Raw genomic sequence first — 20,596 nt, 5'->3', positions numbered from 1 at the left:
AATCAGAAAAGCAAACGCCAAACGGAGGAACAATTTGTTGACAATCCATTTTGGCAAGTTGATGCAAATAACAAACAACCACAGTTGAAATCTCTTAGATATACAACACTATCAAATAACCGAAGAAAAAAATTACGAACCAGCAGTCCTTACCAACTATGGACGGAGAAAACAGAACCCATAACGATAAAAATGGAACATCAAACTGAACATCAACACGACGTGACAGAAAAGTTTTTGTCGTTTGATGAATTAATGCATTTAAGGAAAATCAATGGTGGAGAAACTGGTTTCAATATACGAAGAGGTGGTGGTACAACTGCTGCTGCAACTACTGCTAAAACAACTGCCAAAACTACTGCTGCCACTACCAAAGCCACCACTAAAGCTGCTGCTACAACTACCGCGGCCACAACTACGGCTAAAACTACAACAACAGGTACTACAGTGCCAACTGTCACATATGCTCTTTTCAAGCCCTTGAAACAATGTAGCCGTAAAGTTACGTGCACTTGGACGGCGCCAACAGTAACTGATAGCGATGGGAAAGTGGTAGACAAAGGAAAAGGTGGCCATTCTGGATCTAGAACGCCGCCAGGATACGTAGACGGATGTACTCGAACTTCAACATGTACTAGGGAATTCATGAATAGAAACAGACTAGCCAATTCCACTGATGAAACAGGAAATGCTACTCCAGAAGACGAAGACTATTGCGAACGGCGATCTCTCGATCTCAAACGTAAAGATGGATCTGGAACTGTCCAAACTCTCGATCAATGTGAGACGCATACGGAATCCCCTACACATGTCACAATCTCTATGGAGCCAGAAAGCACAGAAAAAGAAAATGATTGTTCTTGTAATGACCCTGATAGTAGAAGTAAGAGAAACATATGCTTCAACTGCCATAAGAAACCTAAGAAAAATAAACTTAGATCAAATCAGACTAATAGCGATGATTACTACTATTTAATGTTAAGTAAAATTTTAAAGACAATAAATAACAGGCATAAAAATAATCCTAATGCTTGTTCGTGTACTCGTAACTTCAGCATGTCGTCACTTCAAAACAACTTTAATTATTTATTTACATTTCTTTGTACTATGTTTGCAGTCAATTAAACAATCCAGGCCTAAACAAATGTTCATTTATTTCATTTAGATTAATAGCAATGCAGGACTTACGACAGATAAAGAGTATTAGATAAAGGTGCTGCTGCGAACGATGAGATTCCCTCAACAATGCTCTAAGAATTCTGATAGGATTTTTTCCAGTAAGAATTCACTAATCGTCAAGAAAAGTTGTGATTATTCATGTAAAATAAATATTTATTATTTTGCTCAAGCACTAATTAAGTGCTCAGCATTATGATTTTCTGACTTGTCTGCAATTTCTTTTAGGAAAATTTTCATGTTACTGTAGCCACTTGTATGTAAGTTCATATCATCAGGTGATAGTAATTTAAACTTTGTTGTACTTTCTACGGCAGATTCTGTTTCAAGTATATCATACAAGAAATCTCTAGTAGGTTTATTTTTCCTTAGTTCCTCTATTTCATGAACAACATCTTGCATTGAAGGCGCATATGACATATCATAATCTGGCTCAGTTGTTTCTTTGGCAGCTTCTTCGATGTCATCTTCAGGGAAAAAGTAATGTCCAGTAACATCATAATTTTGTTTCACGGGCACCATTTCGGCCTGGACCGGTACTGGGTGCACAAAATTATAAGGTCTTATTTGTATTTCTTGCGTAACCTCACTGGGGGCTTGAAATGAATCTAAAACAAGCCAGAAAACTACGAATGTAACTGATGAGCCGCAGAATGTGTAGACAAATAAAATTTAATAAGTAACGGATTATTTTCTGTGCTGCAAGAGTCAGCCAAACCAATGGTTTTGATAGGTAACCAAAATTTTAAGAATGTTTTATTGCGCTTGTTTTATTTATTATTAGAATGCATTATTTTTATTTCACACATGTCTAAGCAGGTACTATCGAGTTAACTGAATCTGACTTACTGCGCCACCCTTTCGCCACAAATGAAATACTTTGATATTTAGAAAATGAATTAATGTTACTGTTACCTGTATTTCTAAATATAACGGCTTCCACTAAATTGACTAGTAATGTTGAATTAACAAAATCAGCATTCGGTGTTTCTGTTGTTGTAGTTAGCACCGCTTTACTGTAAATTTTATCTAAAAACGCAACCACACTTGCATCTCTAAATACACTTCCTGTTGATATAGGCAAAGTGGTTGTAAATAATTGTTGCAACGTCGGGTCACTGCTAAGTTTCTTTTTGAGAAATTCAACAATTTCGTCAACTGCCAACTCTTTGTTGCACATCGCTTTTGTTGTAGTTGTAGAAGTCAAGTAATCTTTCGTCAACTGATACAAATGAGAAAAATAGTCAAATGTCGTATTATCATCTTCATTAAGATCGGTAATTGCAAGTGCTTCAGTATTTAAGGTTGAATTATGCTCCACGGTTGTGTCAGTATCTGAAATGTCACCTGTGAAGTTTAAATTTTTAGGTTCATCTACTAGTTCATCAATATCGTCATCAACAGCAGGTTTTGTGTCTGAAAAAAAAATACATTTTATGCTTAAGGACACAATATAGGTACTTATGTATTGCTAATGTCATAGAATGGGATTCTGCATTTCTTACCACATAGTGAAGTGTGGTTTTTATTTGTGCCATAAATACATTTGCTGCCAGTCGGACCAGCAGTATACACAGCTTTTCCCACCTGGTTGCCTCGAGGTGCAAAATTACAAACTAATCTGTATACTGTTCTATTTTTCTTATAATCAGAATCGTCCAAGCGCTCCTGTAAATTAATGTAGGTAGGTGTTACAAAACGTTTTTCAAAAAGATGATTGTATGTTAAAAAAAACCATCATTGCCAAAAAGAATGTGCCTCAAGAAACTTGGCAGAAAGTCTTTTTTTTAATAAATTAAAATAGCCCAGCAGTGGGACGTATATAGGCTGGGATGATGATGATGATGATGAAGGTATGTATGAATTATACATTATTTTAGAAGTATGCCTAATAGAATTGCTCTAAAAAAGTGAGTGAGAAATCTCAATTTTGTCTGTGCTAAATTACATAAAGTAGTAGTAACCTAGTTACTTCAATTAAGTATTTGAGCTACTTGTAACTTTAGCCGTAAATAGAAATGAGTAAACTAACTTTAAATTTGACACCACCGCAACCGACTTGATAGGAATCTGCCCACACAAGCTGCGTGAAATATTTATATGGCGAAGTTCCAGTGGCGTTATATCTGTAAACAAAGCTTTGTATAAAAGCAAGTCATCATCTCATCTTCAGAACATAGGCTGAAAAATATTAATGAGCCATGAAGGAGAAGTTCCTATTCTAAATAATGGTGATATCAAAAGCGCCTCCAAGGAGACTAGGTTATTTAATATTAATATTAATATCTGGTTCGGTTCGGAATGGAGCAGCCAGACTACCTACCCTACCAAGACTTTTGACCAAATTGTATAGATTTTGTAAAAGATTTTGTAGAAGTATTTTTGGTGGAGATAGTCTATGCCAAATGCCAACTGAACATATCTATGTAAAAATAACTTTTTGTTTAAAAAATTCTCTCTCTATCTCTTTTTCTGGTTTTTCTGTGCATCTTTGTCTCAGTTTGTATTTTCGATATGGTTTTCACGAGATGACTGTAAAAGTACAAATTTGGAGTTGTAATAAAAAATACAAAAAGACTCAAAAAAACCAATCATAATTTGATTGCTTAGTAGCGACATCTCTTGTCTGGGTGAGCGGTTAGTTCCGAAAGAGTGTTGACGTCTCTCGATGAGAGCTAAACATAGATGTCGCTAGTGCTGCTGTCGCTAGGAAAAAAGCAACCTGAGATATGTGTGCATAGGAGAAATTTATGTCTAGAATCCTGTCCAGCGGTGGTGTAGACCCTTACATCACGCACATTATATAACCCTATAGCACGCAGCACGGAATGCTCTCTTTTTCTGGATTTTCTGTGCATCCATGTCTCAGTTTGTATTTTCGATAGCTACTTAATGTTGTTTTTATTTTACTTACAGGGTAGGTATCTACAAATCTTCTTAGATATTTATTTAGGCTGGGTTATCATTTTTTTTTCCCGCAGGAATTTTGAGCTTAATTTCTTAACGCGTAATTATAATCCTGAAACATCGTCATCATACCAGCCGTATGACATCCACTGTTGCTCAAGGAATATGGCTGCCAAATTAAATGTCTCTAGCTCTGGCGCTTTGGTTTATGCATTGTCAATCTGTCAATGAGTCAGTCAGTATTACATAATGACTTTCCAGACAAAGTATATCCCACCTGCTGGACACGAGCCACGGCTCTCCTGAAGGCCTAGAGTGATTTTGCTTCACACACATCGTCGAATTACTTCGCAGTTGCGTGCAAGTTTCCTCACGCGGAATTGACCTTTGCCAAAAAGCAAAAAAAAAACAATTGAAAATCTGTCTGATTTTTTTAACATTTATAATCCCAAGGATGCAAACTAAATAAGTAGGTAGGTAGGTACAGTCGAAGAAATTGAATCATGTAGGTACCAGGGTGGAACCTTTGAGCTACTAATATCATACAATACAATACAAATATCTTAGATGAATGATTGGTCTCGCGCGTTGGCTCGACTAGATACCGCGCTAACTAAAAACAAAAGGTTCGTGAATGCGGCAACTCAATATTGTAGTGTGCGTAAGAACGGTGTAAGACAATTTGCAAGTATGCTAGTGTGCGTGACGAATTGTGCTGCCAGCTGCTCCACTGTTACCCGAATTACTGGGAAAATAAATGATTCTGTGGTCTATTAAGTTACTGGTTACAAAATGTATCTTGGGAAATACTTAGAAATTAAGAAGTAATTAAGAGTGAATGTAGGCGTAGGTTAGGCGTAGGTTTGTTCTTTAAAAAAAATGATAGGTATGACGTAGGTATATCAATGATCAGGCCTCACTTTTAATTAAAAAATATATATATTTAAGGACATTCAATATTTACAAATTATTACTAAAAATTCATGGACTGAGTCACCACCTAAGTGTTTTGCGTACTTAAGATAACACGTTGCACCTATAGTTAAACCTAATATAATGTACAGGTTAATTAAAACTAAAATTAAAAAAAATGTTTTACATACATACGCTTGAAAAACATAACCCTCCTTCGGGCAGTCGGGTAAAAAGTTAACATTTCAGGAAAATGGGTAGTAATACAAAAAAAAATTTTTTCGTTTCTCGTAATACCTAAGTAAATCAGCTGATCGGGCTTTTTGACTGGGAAGACGAGTGTATACATCACAAAGATAAACATTAAATAATAAAGAACTAGGTTATGTATATATAATAATTACGTTAGATACTTAAATAAAATAAGTTATTAAAATTTATCATCATTTAATGATGATAACAATAAAATTCAATTTATTAAAATCTCAACCACGGGGAATTTGATTCTTGTGTACGCGGCAACACAGAATGGCGTTTAGGGTTCATGTTATTTTATTTTGTAATTTCGAAATTATACGATGTTTACTGATGGTATGTGATCCCAGTGTCCTTCTTATTTCTTGTAGTATTATTTTTAAACAGTTTCACTGCGAAAACTGGCATTTTACTTCGGTTTATGACCAAAATTTAACAAAAATTCGGGACATGCACCTTACGCACAGTTTGCAAGGCGACTGACTCGCCTCGGGCTCGGGCACGCCGAATTCGGCGTACTATTTGTTGCCGCATTTGACAAGTACGCCGGCGGTATCTAGTCGAGCGAGCGCGCGAGACCATTCATTCATCTAAGACAAATATTCTATATTGATCACCAAAAGCAGTACCGACATTACAAAAAAAAAATCAGGAAGACAATAGGCGTTCTTATCGCTAAAAAGCGATCTCTTCCAGACAACCAATTTCTGAGAAATATCATGTTGAAATCTCACACTTTTATCAAGGAAATCGAAGTGAAAATGATTATTAAAAAGTCCCACCCTGGTAAAAGAATTTGTTCAACTGTACCTTAAAGTTGTTCACTTACGTTGTATACTGAGAGATAACGCCAGGCTTCATATTAAGCAGTTCCATGTACCAAACGTCCACCAATGACATCGGGGTCAGGCCTGGCGCCTCGCCGTAGACTGTAGCGATATTCTGGCCAACTTCCATGTCCACTGTGACAAACAGAAGGGCTACAAGAAATTCGAAAATCGAAGTTCGTATCGTACCGTCCCGCTGACGCTAATATTATTTTTTTTTTTTTTTTTTTTTTTTTTTTATTTATTAAGGCAACAAACAGTCACATAGTTAAACATTGCATTTAAGACATGATAAGGTATAGACCCGGAGTGCTACAATAGTAATAAAGCATACATCGGTAAACAGGAATGGTAGATGCGATAAAATGGCAATTGCAATTGAAGTAAAAACAGGTACGATAATAATCCTTATATACTGAAAAAAAAAAGAGTTAACCAATCTTATGGAGTTAAACAATAAAATTGGAACTGCGTGCGATTACTTAGCATTTAGATGGCAAATAACACTGTTCTTGAAGTTAATACAGTTTCTTTGGGCAAGAATATCAATGTGAGACAAATCTTTGTTATAATAACTGAGACAACGGTTGAAGTAAGAGTTAGTACAATATTTAGTGCGGGAGAACGGAATTGAGAACAATTTTTCATGTCGTGCATTGCATCGAGGAACTTTGAATGAAATATTACCAAGCAGTGAGGGGGAGTCCACATAACTATGAATTATTTTAAAGAGGAACATCAAATCGAATTGAGTGCGTCGCTTTTCTAAGGACAACAAATTATGGTGAGCTAAAGCATTGAGGTACGAATTGTAACCCCTGCCCATTCTGTAGTCCAGAGCATTTAGGAATTTTCTTTGAACTCGTTCAATTCTACTAATGTGACATTTAAAGAAAGGACTCCAGATTATACATCCAAAGTCCAAAATTGACCGAACTAGGCTAAAGTATAAAATTTTATAGGTAATCTCTTGCCGAAAAGGCCTACAGACCCGTAGGATAAAACCAAGCTGTCTGTAGGCCCTTTGGACAATACCATCAATGTGGACATTAAAAGTAAGTTTGCTATCTATAACCACTCCCAGATCCCGAACTTTCTCAACCCTATTTAATTTTGCACCGTTTAATGTATAATCATGAATTATATGATTAATTTTACGGGAGTAAGTGATAACGAAACATTTATCAGGGTTTAGAAATAGCTGATTAGCGTTGCAAAAATCAAAAAGCGAATTAATATCGGCTTGTAACTTAAGGCAATCGTCAGAATTAGTAATAATTTTATAAATTTTTGCATCATCTGCATAAAGCAAGTGATTACTATGTTTAAAACATTGTCCAATGTCATTAATATAAAATGTAAAAAGCAGCGGTCCTAAATGGGACCCCTGAGGAACCCCAGAGGGGACATGAAGAAAGTCAGATATGAAACCTTTTATAGACACAGCTTGGGAGCGGTTAGTTACGTATGATTTTATCCATCTAAACAAATCACCGTGTATTCCGGCACTCCAAAGCTTCTCCAGGAGGATACGATGACTGATTTTATCAAAAGCCTTGGAGAAGTCGGAGTACACGGCGTCCACCTGACACTTGTTGTTAAGTGCTCTATATATAAAATCACTAAAAGTCACGAGGTTAGACTCTACAGAACGGCCCTTGAAAAACCCATGCTGGCTTGGGGATATATAATTTCGAATACAGAATGAGAGCTCACTAGTTACAATTTTTCTAAGATTTTACCAAAAATGCATAGCTTAGAAATAGGTCTATATTGAGAAATATCTTCCTTTCTATTGCTTTTTGGTACTGGTGTTATTAATGCCTGTTTCCAGCGTTCGGGAAAAATACCTGTCAAAAGTGAACGGCAAAATAAATAAGTAACCGGGACAGTTAGCTCCCCGCGCATTTACTCAACAAAATAGGATGAATTCCGTCTGGTCCTGCGCCCTTGTTTACATTAACTGATTTAAGGTGCGTGAAAACAATTTCAGAATTAATTTTAATAGAATTAATGTTTAACGGAGAATTTTTATTTTCCCCAAGGGGAGGGTTGTTCATATTTGTGTCAGGTGGCACAAATACAGAGTTAAAGTATTTATTGAACATATTACAAATTTCGTTACTGTCAGTAAAAGTTCTGTTTTCGTACTTAAACGTCTGAGGATATCCTTGGGAGTTTCGTTTAGACTTCACGTAAGACCAAAAATAGTTAGGATTTGATTTGATTTTGGTTTCAGTCGCATGAATATAAGAATCGTAACAGATCTTCTCTAATTCTTTTGTCTGACGCCTAATAGACGAGAACTCGTTATAATAAGAGGGCTCCTTGTACTGCTTCCATTTTTTGTGAAGCTTACGTTTTTCTTTCATAAGTTTTATTAACCGTTGTGAGAACCAAGGAGGGTAACTACCGGCAGAGCGTAGTTTTTTGGTCGGAACGTGAAGATCTATGAGATTATTTAGAACTCCATAAAATAATTCAACCTCAGCTTCAAGTCCGTCGCATTTCTGAAATTCCCTATACCAATCAAAGTCCGAGAGTCCAGCCCTGATAGCCTCAAAGTCAGAATGATGAAAGAGCTTTTTATACGTAGTGGCGTTAGGGACAAACGATGGTGAATACGTTACACGGAGGTCTATGTTAAGAGAAGGGTGATGAGCATCCTCTGGAGTAAGCGGATGTGAACATCGAGAAGTTTCACAGGAAGCATTACTAAAAACCAGATCAAGAATCCTTTCATTTTTATTGAAAATATAATTGTATTGGTTTAATTGCGATAAATTCATGAAATCTGCTACCAAAGTCGCGGGGAAGTCATCATTAGTAATAATACTCATACCGTTCATGTCAGGCTCGTAAAACCAGCATGCGTTAGTGACATTAAAATCACCAACTAATAAATAAGTGTCATTAGGGTATTTGTCACAAAACTCAAAAACTCTTTGAAATAAGGAAGATAATAAATTGATATGATTGGGTCCATGAGGGATATAGGCACAAATAACATGGAGATAGGATGACAATTGTCGCGAGTCCTGACCGCGACCGGAAGCGCGCGGAGCGTCCGCCGGCCTTGTAGGTATGCTCACCCACAGCTCATCGGCCGGGGCCGGCGCCGCTAAGTCGTGTCTTAGCTCGGGGCGCAGCGCGCCGCGCACCGCCACCGCCACACCGCCTCCGCGTGATAAACCGCTTGCAGAAGCGTTACGATCCCCTCTAAAAACTGTGAAACGGGAATCAAAGTACTCTGAACTACAAAATGAGTCACTAAGCCAAGTTTCGGTTATACATATAATGTCATAAGAACAATTAAGTACATTAGTAAAAAACTCGTTTGATTTGGTCCTCAGACCCCTCACGTTTTGGTAATAAAACGAGATATTTAAGTTAGCTGCGAATTCTATAAAATAATGATAATTTTAACTTATTAGCAATGCACGCATGAATTATAATGCAACCAAATAACAACCGGTTCGAGTCGAGCCGGAATTTGAAGTAAACAACCGTTGTTTTAAATACAGAAATAAACTTAATATCGCACAACATAAGGCTTAAATTAGCGCCCAGCAAAGAAATAAATTCTTCAATAATAAAAATAAACGAACAAGCAAACAAATAATAACGCACTCTGCAACAAGATAGTCACTTAGATATCTTTACGAGATCACTCTCGCTAGCAATTAGGACTGGCTTTTGATCTTCACTTTTGAGAACTAGGATTTTGCAGTCTCTTATAAAAACTTTCCTGAAGCCCCGTTCGGTAGAAATTTTCCTCACGTCGCGAAGGAGCAATTTGTTTTCTGGCGTTAAATGTTCACTAATATATATAGTGTGAGCAGGCCCATCAAAACCCAGGTCAGCCGTGTTGACGCCTCGCCTAACCTTTACCGCTGACAACAGCTCATCTTTGCGTTTCCGCTGTGTAAATTTGACAATTATGTTGGGAATTTTTGAGGCACCCCGCTGCGTACTCTCACCAGAAGTAGAATTCGTAAAGCGGCGTACACGATGAATGGTGTCGACATCCCCAGGCAATAATGAAAATCCCACTTTAGTACATATCATTTGTAAAATGCAATTTAGATTTTCACTTTTCTGTAGCGGAATCCCTGCGATTTCGAGGTTATTGATGCGGTCCCGTTGCTCCTTTTGAGACAACTGGGATCGCAGCTGAGTAATAGTGGATGACATTTCTTGTACTCGCTCAACCAGTTCGTCGTGTCCAGATTTCAAAGACTCCAAATTCTGTAAACGTTGATCAAACTCAGCCAACTTCTCATTTACGTTACGCACATCGTTTTTCACTTGTGTAATCTCATGCTTGAGGTCATTCCGGGTCTCTCGAAGCTCGTGAAGAATAGTGGAAAGAGATATTTCTTCAACCTGTTTATTTCCTTCACGGACGGGAGAAGCACGGCACCGAGAGCACCGCCATGCTTTTTTCTTATCACCGTCCCACTTTCTAAAAACAGATTCCCTTATTCCAGCACACTCAAAATGATGGTCACTCTTGCAATGTTGACAGTGAACTCCGTCACTGACCAAATCCAAGCACTTAAAACAATTACTGCTCATAGTTGTTGACGAATGGTAACGCGTTAATTAAAGAGATAGGTAGGTAACTGCATAGAAGCAATGCGCAATGCGTTCGCACGCTACCGCTCCCGCGTGAATAGTGTAGTTAATACGAGAAAGAGAGGGATGGCACGATACGAACTTCGATTTTCGAATATCGTAGTAGCCTCGCTGCTGTCACGCAAAAACATCAGACGCAAAAACATTAGTTACACCTATACCAGACAATTTAAAAAAACAAACCGACTTCTTATTTAATTTTATGAAAGCCGATTTTATGAGTAGGTAGCCGCTAATATACAGATAAAATTACAAAGTTTTAATGTTTTGCCCTAAGACCGACTCACACTTGGCCTTTTATTATTATTTGTTGATTGCAGTAGGTATATTGATCCCTATTATCATCCCAAGTTTGATATTTGTATGTGTTTGATATTTTTATGAGATAGAACGAAAACATTACATCGTTCGTATTAGACGACCGGATGGCCAAGTGGTTAGAGAACCTGACTACGAAGCTTGAGGTCCCGGGTTCGATTCCCGGCCGGGGCAGATATTTGTATGAATAATACGAATGTTTGTTCTCGGGTCTTGGGTGTTTAATATGTATTTAAGTATTTATCCTACTAATATTATAAATGTGAAAGTTTGTTGAGTGAGTGAGTGTGTGAGTGAGTGAGTATGTTTGTTACTTCTTCACGCTGCAACGGCTGGACGGATTTGGATGAAATTTGGCGAAAAGTTAGTTTATAACCAGGATTAAAACATAGGATACTTTTTATCCCGATATTCCCACGGAATAGGGATAAAATCTCGAAATAATAACCGCTGGGCTTAAAGTCATGAAACTTGGTATGTAGGTAGCTGGACGTCTGGAATAACACATAGGCTATTTTTTATCCCGATATTCCCACGGAATAGGGATAAAATCTTGAAATAATAACCGCTGGGCTTAGAGTCATGAAACTTGGTATGTAGGTAGCTGGACGTCTAGAATAACACATAAGCGACTTTTTGATCCGATATTCTCACGGGATTCTTAGGGATAAAATCTCGGAATAACAACCACAGGGCTAAGAGCCATGAAATTTGGTATGTAGGTAGCTGGACCTCTGGAATAACACATAGGCTATTTTTTATCCCGATATTCCCACGGAATAGGGATAAAATCTCGAAATAATAACCGCTGGGCTTAGAGTCATGAAACTTGGTATGTAGGTAGCTGGACGTCTAGAATAACACATAAGCGACTTTTTGATCCGATATTCTCACGGATTCTTAGGGATAAAATCTCGGAATAACAACCACAGGGCTAAGAGCCATGAAATTTGGTATGTAGGTAGCTGGACCTCTGGAATAACACATACGCTACTTTTTATCCGATATTCCCACGGGATAGTTTTGTAACTAAGGAACCCCATATATCTCTGTATTATTATTATTATTATTTTGTATTTATTTCTTTAATTGTATACTGTAGTTTTAAGTATGTTATTTGTAATTATTTTATTTTGAAAAAATGACTTTCGGACAAGTTTCTTTCGGCGCATTCTTCTTGGCAATGATGGTCTTTCCGAAAGCGCTGGTAGTTTAAAAATGACGTGTAAAAGTGCTCATTTGATTGCGGCCTATTTACTGAATAAATGATTTGAATTTGAATTTTAAATTTGAATTTGGATAGGGAAAAAAATTGAAATTTCAGCACTGGGTTTAGGGTCTTGAATTTTGTACAGTCATTCACAACACAACCTCAATGAAGACCACGATATAAATTTTGTATTTCCAGGGGAATTTTGTAAAATCCCGAAAATTTGAATTGCAACTACCAGACCGAATAGTTTACGCGTGCGAAGCCGCGGGTAAAAGCTAGTTTATCTATATAAGTATGTTTATCCGTTGCCTAGTATCCATGCATAGTACAAGCTTTGCTTAGTTTGGGACTAGGTCAATTGGTGTCAAGTGTCCCATGATATTTATTTATTTATTTACTATGGGGAATTGAGGGCCCACCTTTATTTTATTCTATCTCTGTAACGATTAAACATATAAACCTCAAACTCAGAATGATGGTTACAAAATAATAAAAGCGGTCAAGCAAAAGTTAATCTTACAGAAAACATTAAAACCTTGTAAATACAATTAAAAAAAATATCTTAAGTACTTGTATGGGGACCCTATTAAGGGGGATGCCCTAACAAGTAATGTATTATTTTAAAATTGATTTTATTTTATATACTCAGCGGCACAAAATTTGGCCCACTCTATATCAAATATTATAATAGGTTTGTTCTAACCTTGAAACCTGATCGTGTTCAAAGTCCATTACGTGGCCTTTCTCACAAGTGCAAACACGACTATGATACGATATTCATCATGGAATGTCAGTGCCTATCTTCCGGCTCCATCATCAGATCAGTTCGACAGTACCATATTATTGTATTGTCATCAGAACTACATACAGCTGCCAATTTTCATTACCTTAGATTCCATTACATAGTTACATACAGGTCGACCTAATAAAAGCGTGTTAAAAACGTACAAACCTAAATCACGACAGGCGTCAAGTACATCGCCGACGCTGTGTCTGTGCGTCACGCATTGGTCAGCCCAGCGCTGAGCAGATTCCGCCAGTTCCTCATTCCACTCCTAAGAAACAGGATAAGGTCATTCATTCGGAACTACATACCGCTTTAGCCTTCTTTGTTTAGGTTATTATCATATCAGCCGTAGAACGTCCACTGTTTGATATAGGCCTCCCCCATAAATAGACATGTTGCTTCAGTTGGAAACGGCCTGCATGTACCGTGGTTTTAGCCAGGTCATCCGTCCATCTCGTTAGTGGACGTCCTACGCTGCGCTTGCCGATTCACAATATCCATTCGAGAATTTTATTTTCCGGCCCCAAAGGCTATCGGTTCTCCGTGCTTTATGGCCTACCTTACCCATTGCCACTTCAACAGGGTTATTTTACTTATGACGAGGTTATTTACGTCGCCCCTTTGGAATGATACTGGCCAGTTTGACTTTTTTATTTTTTAAACCAATTCAATTTGTTTTTGAATTTGGAATAAGTTCAAATAGTGTCAGTTCCATTCTGTGCGTTATATGTCGATTCAGCTTTAATGGCGAAGCTGGGTGTGTCCTAAGTTGTCCGTCCCGCCCTTTACAGGTAAACTTACTGCGAACGAAAACAAACCCGACTTACTGAACTCTAAGTCTCTGCCCGAGGCTACGGATCTTCGTAAACCGAAGGCCAAATGAGCCTCCGCCGTAGCAACAGTTACGAACATTACCTACCTAACAAGTAATTAAGCACTTGTGTTGGATTAGACAGAAACCTGCGTATGGAAACTAGTATTATAAGGAAATAATCCTTAATTAGTAGACTGAGACGTCAATGAGAGCTATCGCGTACGAGCTCGCGGCTAGAGGCGCTATCTAGTGTAGCGAGAGGTCTCCGAAATGTCAAATGTCACTGTTTCCGGGTGAGCTACGCGGGTTATTTATAATTGACAAGATTTCATATTTTTAAGACTATAATTTGATTCGTTCTCTGTATTCTGTTTGGAAAGAGAAAGACTAATATATATTATTATTATTATTATTATTATTTAGAAGCCTGTAGATGTGTCCCACTGCTGGGCAAAGGCCTATATATAATATTTTTAAAATTTCGTAATTAATTTATTACAATTTTTTTAAGATGTGCTTATTCTAAAAGGGCATAACTCCAAAACTACCACACAATAGACTTTTGTCTAGTCTAAAAAAAAAGAAAAGAAGAAGGTGTCTCTATTTAAAAAAATATCACGTAAATCTGACGTAGACGTTGTCAAAATTATGACAGATCCTTTTTCTGGTGAAAAAGGCAAAGGAAACATTTTACCTATTCTGTGGTAGTGCTGGCAAATTCAGATATATTTTTTCAAGTTTTAGGGTTCCGGAGCCAAAATGGCAAAAACGGAACCCTTATAGTTTCGCCAGGTCTGTCTGTCTGTCTGTCCGTCCGTCCGCGGCTTTATATATTAAGAGCTAAGGAAATCCCTGATATGATGGACCTGGTTTGTTGTACAGTCCTAGAAATAGAGTCGTATCAGATATTTATGCACGCTTGTTGTGTAAGATATTGGTGCTGGTGACTGTACGCTAGCACTAATGCCTACATGCATGTATTCATCGGGAAACTAGCCTACAATCTATGGGAACAAAAATCTATAATAGCGATTGTATTCTAATATTATTTGACCGGTTTCACTACGTATCGGAGTCCTCTGAACCTCCACACCGACGGAGCCCACGAAGCAGTAGACGTCACACGCACATGTCTCCCGTGATTAAACGTGTGGATAATACCACAAGACGACACCCATCACGAGTAGGTGGTTGATCAGGATGAGAGTAGGGGTCTATACCTATGTAGGACCGATGAAAAATCGGCAGTATTAGAGATATCGTTAAAACGCCCCGTCGCACGGGCGTGCAGCAGAAAAACAGCAGGCAAACGCTTAAAAACTTGCGGCACAAGCCGGCCACACACAATTGGTAAAATCAGTGGTATTGACACTGGTATCACTACACCAAAGAAAAAAACTGGATGCAGAATATTTTAAAATAAAAATTCCAACTCTGACAAGAGCTCAGAACTATCCAACATGTGATCTAAGAAATGAGGCCAAAAACAAAAACATCAGTCGAACCAACGAATCAATGAATTAAAATTTCAAATATCAAATCAGAAACCAAATGTGTAATACAAAAGAGTTAACTGCCAGTACCTACACAACCGGCCAGTAAAAACGCTTAGAAAATGAACGAAAAGTTTGCAACACTAAACGTTCATGCATGCAGCGATGTAATGCTGCAATATGTAAACTATGCCGACAAAATGGTACACTAAAAAATTCAAAAAAAATATTTCTTAGCGTACCTCCTATAGACGTAAAGTGGGGGTGTTTTTTTTTTCTCATCCAACCCTATAGTGTGGGGTATCGTTGGATAGGTCTTTTAAAACCATTAGGGGTTTGCTAAGACAATTTTTCGATTCAGTGATGTGTTTGCGAAATATTCAACTTTAAAGTGCAAATTTTCATTAAAATCGAGCGTCCCCTCTCCTCGAAAATCTAAACCGGTGGGTGGAAAAATTTGAAAAAAATCAGGATGGCATAAGTATATCAATCTTACAAGGAAAACTATAACGGTTAAGTTTGGTTGAGAATTATTTGTAGTTTAAGAGTAAATAGCAGCCTAAGGTATAAAATATACCTAAACTTGGAAGATTCCGTACAACATACGAAATCCTTAGAAAAATATTACTAATTTTTTTCGTAATGGCTACGGAACCCTACTTTGGGCGTGTCCGACACGCTCTTGACCGGTTTTTTAATATTTTTTTTGATAAGAAGAAATAAATTATAATAAATATTTTCCCATGTTCAGGAGGCAAAACTCTTTCGATTCCTGTAGTAATTTACAGGTGTTAAAAAAAAGAAATGTTGTCAATTAGCATAATTTTGTGAATATTTTGCTATACCTGAAATTAATTATGGCAAATATGTGTTACGGCGCAATTAATGTCTGTGTTTTGAGGCAGTTTTGTCTTTCGGAAACCTTTGCCCTCCCTTTTTTCCGAACTGTTACAGTATAGTTCAGTAACCTATTTATAAAGTGGAAAAATTTATCATAAACTAACCAACAAAAAGTTGGAAAACTTTGTCACTTCAAAGTTCAATATCTCAAAAACGGCTAAATCGATTTTAATAAAACATATCTAAGAACCATTGCTAGAAAACCTGCTTTCAAATTAAAAAAACCGCATTCAAATCGGTCCACCGGTTTAAGAGCTACGGTGCCACAGAACAGACGCACAGAGACACATAGCGCTCAAACTTATAACAACCCCCTTTTTGCGTCGGGGGTTAAAAACTAAAATTAATCTAGCAGGCGTTTGAGAATACGAGAACAAATCTGTCACTAGCTAGCACTGCGACAAATGGGAAAGAGCCAACCGTGCTAGGTTGCGGTAATCAGATGCATGGAATGAATTTTGAATGCCTCCCGGGAGAGCCGCATAATGGAAACACGGCAATAAGGCATCACTGCTAATTCAGTCATGCTCTGCTGGGGCACTCTTATTTCGGGGAAAATTTGTGTTGCGTGACAACATATTTTTGGACGGGAGCGCCAAAGTTTGCATACTCTTCGCAAGTCATACCGTAATTTTTGTCCGAATGACGTTTGTCATATTTTTTTCCCACTGAAAATTTTAATTTTTCAGATTTTTTTTAATGGTTATCCTATAGAAAACTATTCGCCATTGAGTTACGCGGTAATGTTCTAGAGACCTTACCATTATGAGCATATCCTCGGCTGATGGCAGCGACCGTATTTCCCCCGACGCCACTTTGTTGCGCCTTGCATTAATTTTGTCTAGCAACAATATCTTGTCTCGGTCGCTCCGTATAGTTCGCTCATAGTCGACACAATGCCTCGCGGGATCTGTGGACTAATAAAATTAGAATAAAGATTGTTTTTTTGGAATCTTTTTGTATTTATTATTTCAATTCCAAATTTTTACTTTTACGGTCATCCCGTAAAACCTAAATTGAAAATACAAACTGAAATATAGATGCACAAAAAAACCAGAAAAATAAGACCAGCACTGGGAATCGAACCCAGGTCCTCGGCATTCCGTGCCGCGTGCTATACCGCTACACCACTGCTGGACAACGGTACAGACACGAATTTCCCCCATGCACCACACATCTGAGATAAGATGAGATGAGATGAGATGTGTGGTGCATAGGGGAAATTCGCGTCTATACCGTACTAAAAACGTTAAACGTCAAATACATGTTATGAGTGGAGTTTTTTGAGACGATTCGATTTGTAGCATTCGAAGATGGCGGATGTAGACAATATCTAATTTTGCTATTTCTGTTTCTTTGGCTAGTTGAAGTATAATTTTGATAGTGTTTTATGCGGCGATTAACCTTAACAGTGAACAGTGATCCCAAAATCCTATATTGCTCTCGTGTCTAACATTTTTTAATGCGCAAGTGATCTCCACGTGAATTTTAAAATGAATTTTACTATCAAGTTTTCAAAAACTACAATCACCGTACAACGTGCCTCTCAAAGAGAGTTTAACACACTGGCGAAATTGTCCTATTAATTAGAACAGAACAGCCATATTTTAAAAAAGAATAAAGAACAAGTAAAATATTTCATTTTCTAGAATTTTTTTACCGTACAACGGCAAAACCTACTAAACACTGCAAAATTGTTTTATGGACGGCGCCAAAATTTCAAAAAAACAACAACAACATGTTATGAGTGTAGATCTTTGGAGTAGAGTTAGAAATGAGGTAGAATTACTGACTTAGCAAAACACACCAATATGTTTTAAAATAATGAAGATGTTCAAAAATAAATGAATTCAACAAACTTAAAATGAAAAAATAATTTTGTGGTGTCTGAGGTTTTCAGTTATTTAATTAACACCTTGTATAGATAGTAGATACCTTGTTTATATCAAGTTATGTTCTTCTTCTGTCTTCTACATATAAAGAAAGAAAGAAATAAGACATTTATTCACATTCACAAAGACACACAAATGCAACAAAATTTAAAAATATGAATAAACAACAAAAATAAAAGAAAACAAAAAGAACAAGCATGAAATACAATTATTAAGTATGTAAAAATTAGTTGAAGAAATTGTACTTAGGTATGTATGTTCGTTCACGCATCACTTAAGAACGGCTGCACCTATTTGGTTCTCTTTTTTAGGGTTCCGGAGCCAAAATGGCAAAAACGGAACCCTTATAGTTTCGCCATGTCTGTCTGTCTGTCTGTCCGTCCGTCCGCGGCTTTGCCCAGGGACTATCAATGCTAGAAAGCTGTAATTTTGCACGAATATGTATGTAAACTATGCCGACAAAATGGTACCATAAAAATTACAAAAAAAAAATATAGTGTACCTCCCATAGACGTAAAGTGGGGTTGATTTTTTTTTCTTATCCAACCTTGTAGTGTGGGATATCGTTGGATAGGTTTTTTTAAATTATTAGGGTGTTGCTAAAACGATTTTTCGATTCAGTGATTTGTTTGCAAAATATTCAACTTTAAAGTGAAAATTTTCATTAAAATCGAGCGTCCCCCCCTCTAAAATCTAAACCGGTGGGTGGAAAAATTTATAAAAAATTCAGAATGGCGTAAGTATATCAATCTTACAAGGAAAACTATAACGGCTAAGTTTGCTTGAGAATTATTAGTAGTTTAAGAGTAAGTAGCAGCCTAAGGTATAAAATATACCTAAACTTGGAAGATTCCGTATAAAATACGAAATCCTTAGAAAAATATTAAGTACTTATTTTTTTCGTGATAGCTACGGAACCCTATTTTGGGCGTGTCCGACACGCTCTTGGCCGGTTTTTTATTGTGTTTGTTACTATTTTGTCAAGAGTAGATTTATATGGAAGAAACGGGAGCGCCAAAGTTCGCATACTCTTCGCTAGTCATACCGTAATTTTTGTCCGAATCATCGTTGAATTTTTGTCCGATTTTTTTTCAACTGAAACCTTAAATATTTCTGAAATTTTTAAATGGTCATTCTATACAAAACTATAGCTTAGGTTAGGTTTGTTTTATAACAATTCTGAACAATTATTGGATTCAGAGAAAAAAGAGTTATGACAAACGATCATTCTGACAAACATTACATTCGGACTTTCAAAAGTATGCGAGCCGATATGGACCCGTGAGACAGAAGATGCTTGCACGATAAATTTTCGTCATTTAGGTTGTACACATACCTGGTACTATAGCCAGCTAAAAGTAATTTTCCACCGGCGAGGTAAGACGAGAATTTAAATTTGTATTTGTATGCATTCTCGCTCCCTACCGCGGGCGCCGCCATACAAAGTTTAAAATTCTCGTCTCGCCCCTCGTCTCGCCTCGCCGGTTGAAAATCACCTTAAGATTTATTAAATTCAACACCCAATGTAAGAATGTAACCATTTTGCTTGGCAACGTCACAATTATAAGACTGGGTAACAATTTTCTTGAAGTTTAAAGACCTTTCAGTTTTCGTACCTAAATACATAAGTAGGCGCCTGTATTATACTTACTTTAACTTTTAGGTTAATTTAACACTACCCTTACCTGAAACTTACACAAAGTGTGTTGCTTAGTATTGTTACAGACATTAGAACTGCAATATTTGTTAATACATTCTGTACGAAATATGCCTACAAATAAAAAAGCTAAATAAAATATATTAGACCACATTCGTTTCGCAAAAATACAAAATAATACTAAAGTAAAACAGTTTTCAACACCATGAACTCTAGGTGGCCGAGAACAATTACCTATTCAGTTTCAAATGTCCCGCGAACTCAAAGATAAACTCTAGGTAAGGTAGGTATATAGAGTAGGTACATTATTAGATCGATAATGACACAGTTTATATATACTGCTGCAGAAAATAATTAAATAGGTAATATTGAAACGACAAATAAACTGTTTGATTATTTACGCGCAAGATAAGAATTAAAAAACCGTTGAATTACAGAAATTGAAGTGAAACCAAACGAACGACGGGTGACACTCTTTCCCGGCCCGGATAACACCGACATGGAAATACCGGCCCTGTTTTTTGTGTACACGCCCATAGAAACTGACAGGAGCGTCTATGGGCGTGTACACGAAAAACAGGGTCGGTATTTTCATCCCGGTATTATCCGGGCCGGGAAAGAGTGTCACCCCGAACGACCGGGTGACACTATTTACCGGCACAGACAATACCGACATGGAAATATCGACCCGATATTTCCTGTACACGCCCAACAAACTGGTGTCAAGTCAAACTGACCAGCAGGGCTACTACGAAACTCGAAGTTCGTGTCGTGCGGTCCCTCTGACACATACTATTTAATACGAGA

General features: G+C 37.3%; 2 protein-coding genes across 8 annotated transcripts; one reads left to right on the top strand and one right to left on the bottom strand.

The window, feature by feature from the left end:
* The first annotated feature begins 111 nt into the window (after positions 1 to 111).
* On the top strand, positions 112 to 1,125 carry LOC141427387 (uncharacterized). Its single transcript, XM_074086744.1, has one exon. It carries the CDS (start codon positions 193 to 195, stop codon positions 1,123 to 1,125), a length of 933 nt encoding a protein of 310 aa, XP_073942845.1. The 5' UTR covers positions 112 to 192.
* Positions 1,126 to 1,344: 219 nt separating this feature from the next.
* Positions 1,345 to 19,993, bottom strand: LOC141427384 (uncharacterized). Of its 7 annotated transcripts, none has more exons than XM_074086734.1 (9): positions 19,818 to 19,993; positions 17,002 to 17,157; positions 13,199 to 13,301; positions 6,080 to 6,230; positions 4,361 to 4,468; positions 3,209 to 3,302; positions 2,682 to 2,844; positions 2,092 to 2,592; positions 1,345 to 1,784 (listed from the first exon to the last, which is right to left on the bottom strand). In XM_074086734.1, exons 1-9 carry the CDS (start codon positions 19,941 to 19,943, stop codon positions 1,345 to 1,347), a joined length of 1,842 nt encoding a protein of 613 aa, XP_073942835.1. In that variant the 5' UTR covers positions 19,944 to 19,993. The 7 variants fall into 7 exon arrangements, with proteins under 7 accessions (XP_073942835.1, XP_073942836.1, XP_073942838.1 ...); XM_074086735.1 differs by having other exon boundaries at positions 6,080 to 6,212; XM_074086737.1 differs by having other exon boundaries at positions 17,002 to 17,150; positions 19,829 to 19,993.
* Between the last annotated feature and the right edge of the window lie 603 nt (positions 19,994 to 20,596).

This window comes from Choristoneura fumiferana, chromosome 4, assembly GCF_025370935.1.
Source record: "Choristoneura fumiferana chromosome 4, NRCan_CFum_1, whole genome shotgun sequence".
NCBI classification, from domain to species: domain Eukaryota; kingdom Metazoa; phylum Arthropoda; class Insecta; order Lepidoptera; family Tortricidae; genus Choristoneura; species Choristoneura fumiferana.
Note: the sequence above shows the minus strand (reverse complement) of the source record. Positions and strands in the feature narration are given on the sequence as shown.

Excerpts from the sequence above, each read along its gene's own strand:
- LOC141427387 (XM_074086744.1), top strand. The coding sequence starts at position 193 with ATGGAACATCAAACTGAACATCAACACGACGTGACAGAAAAGTTTTTG.
- LOC141427384 (XM_074086734.1), bottom strand. The coding sequence starts at position 19,943 with ATGTGGTCTAATATATTTTATTTAGCTTTTTTATTTGTAGGCATATTT. Across the intron at positions 13,302-17,001 it reads CCGAGGATATGCTCATAATG|GAGTGGAATGAGGAACTGGC; the intron begins GTAAGGTCTCTA and ends CCTGTTTCTTAG. Across the intron at positions 1,785-2,091 it reads CGTTATATTTAGAAATACAG|ATTCATTTCAAGCCCCCAGT; the intron begins GTAACAGTAACA and ends GGCTTGTTTTAG.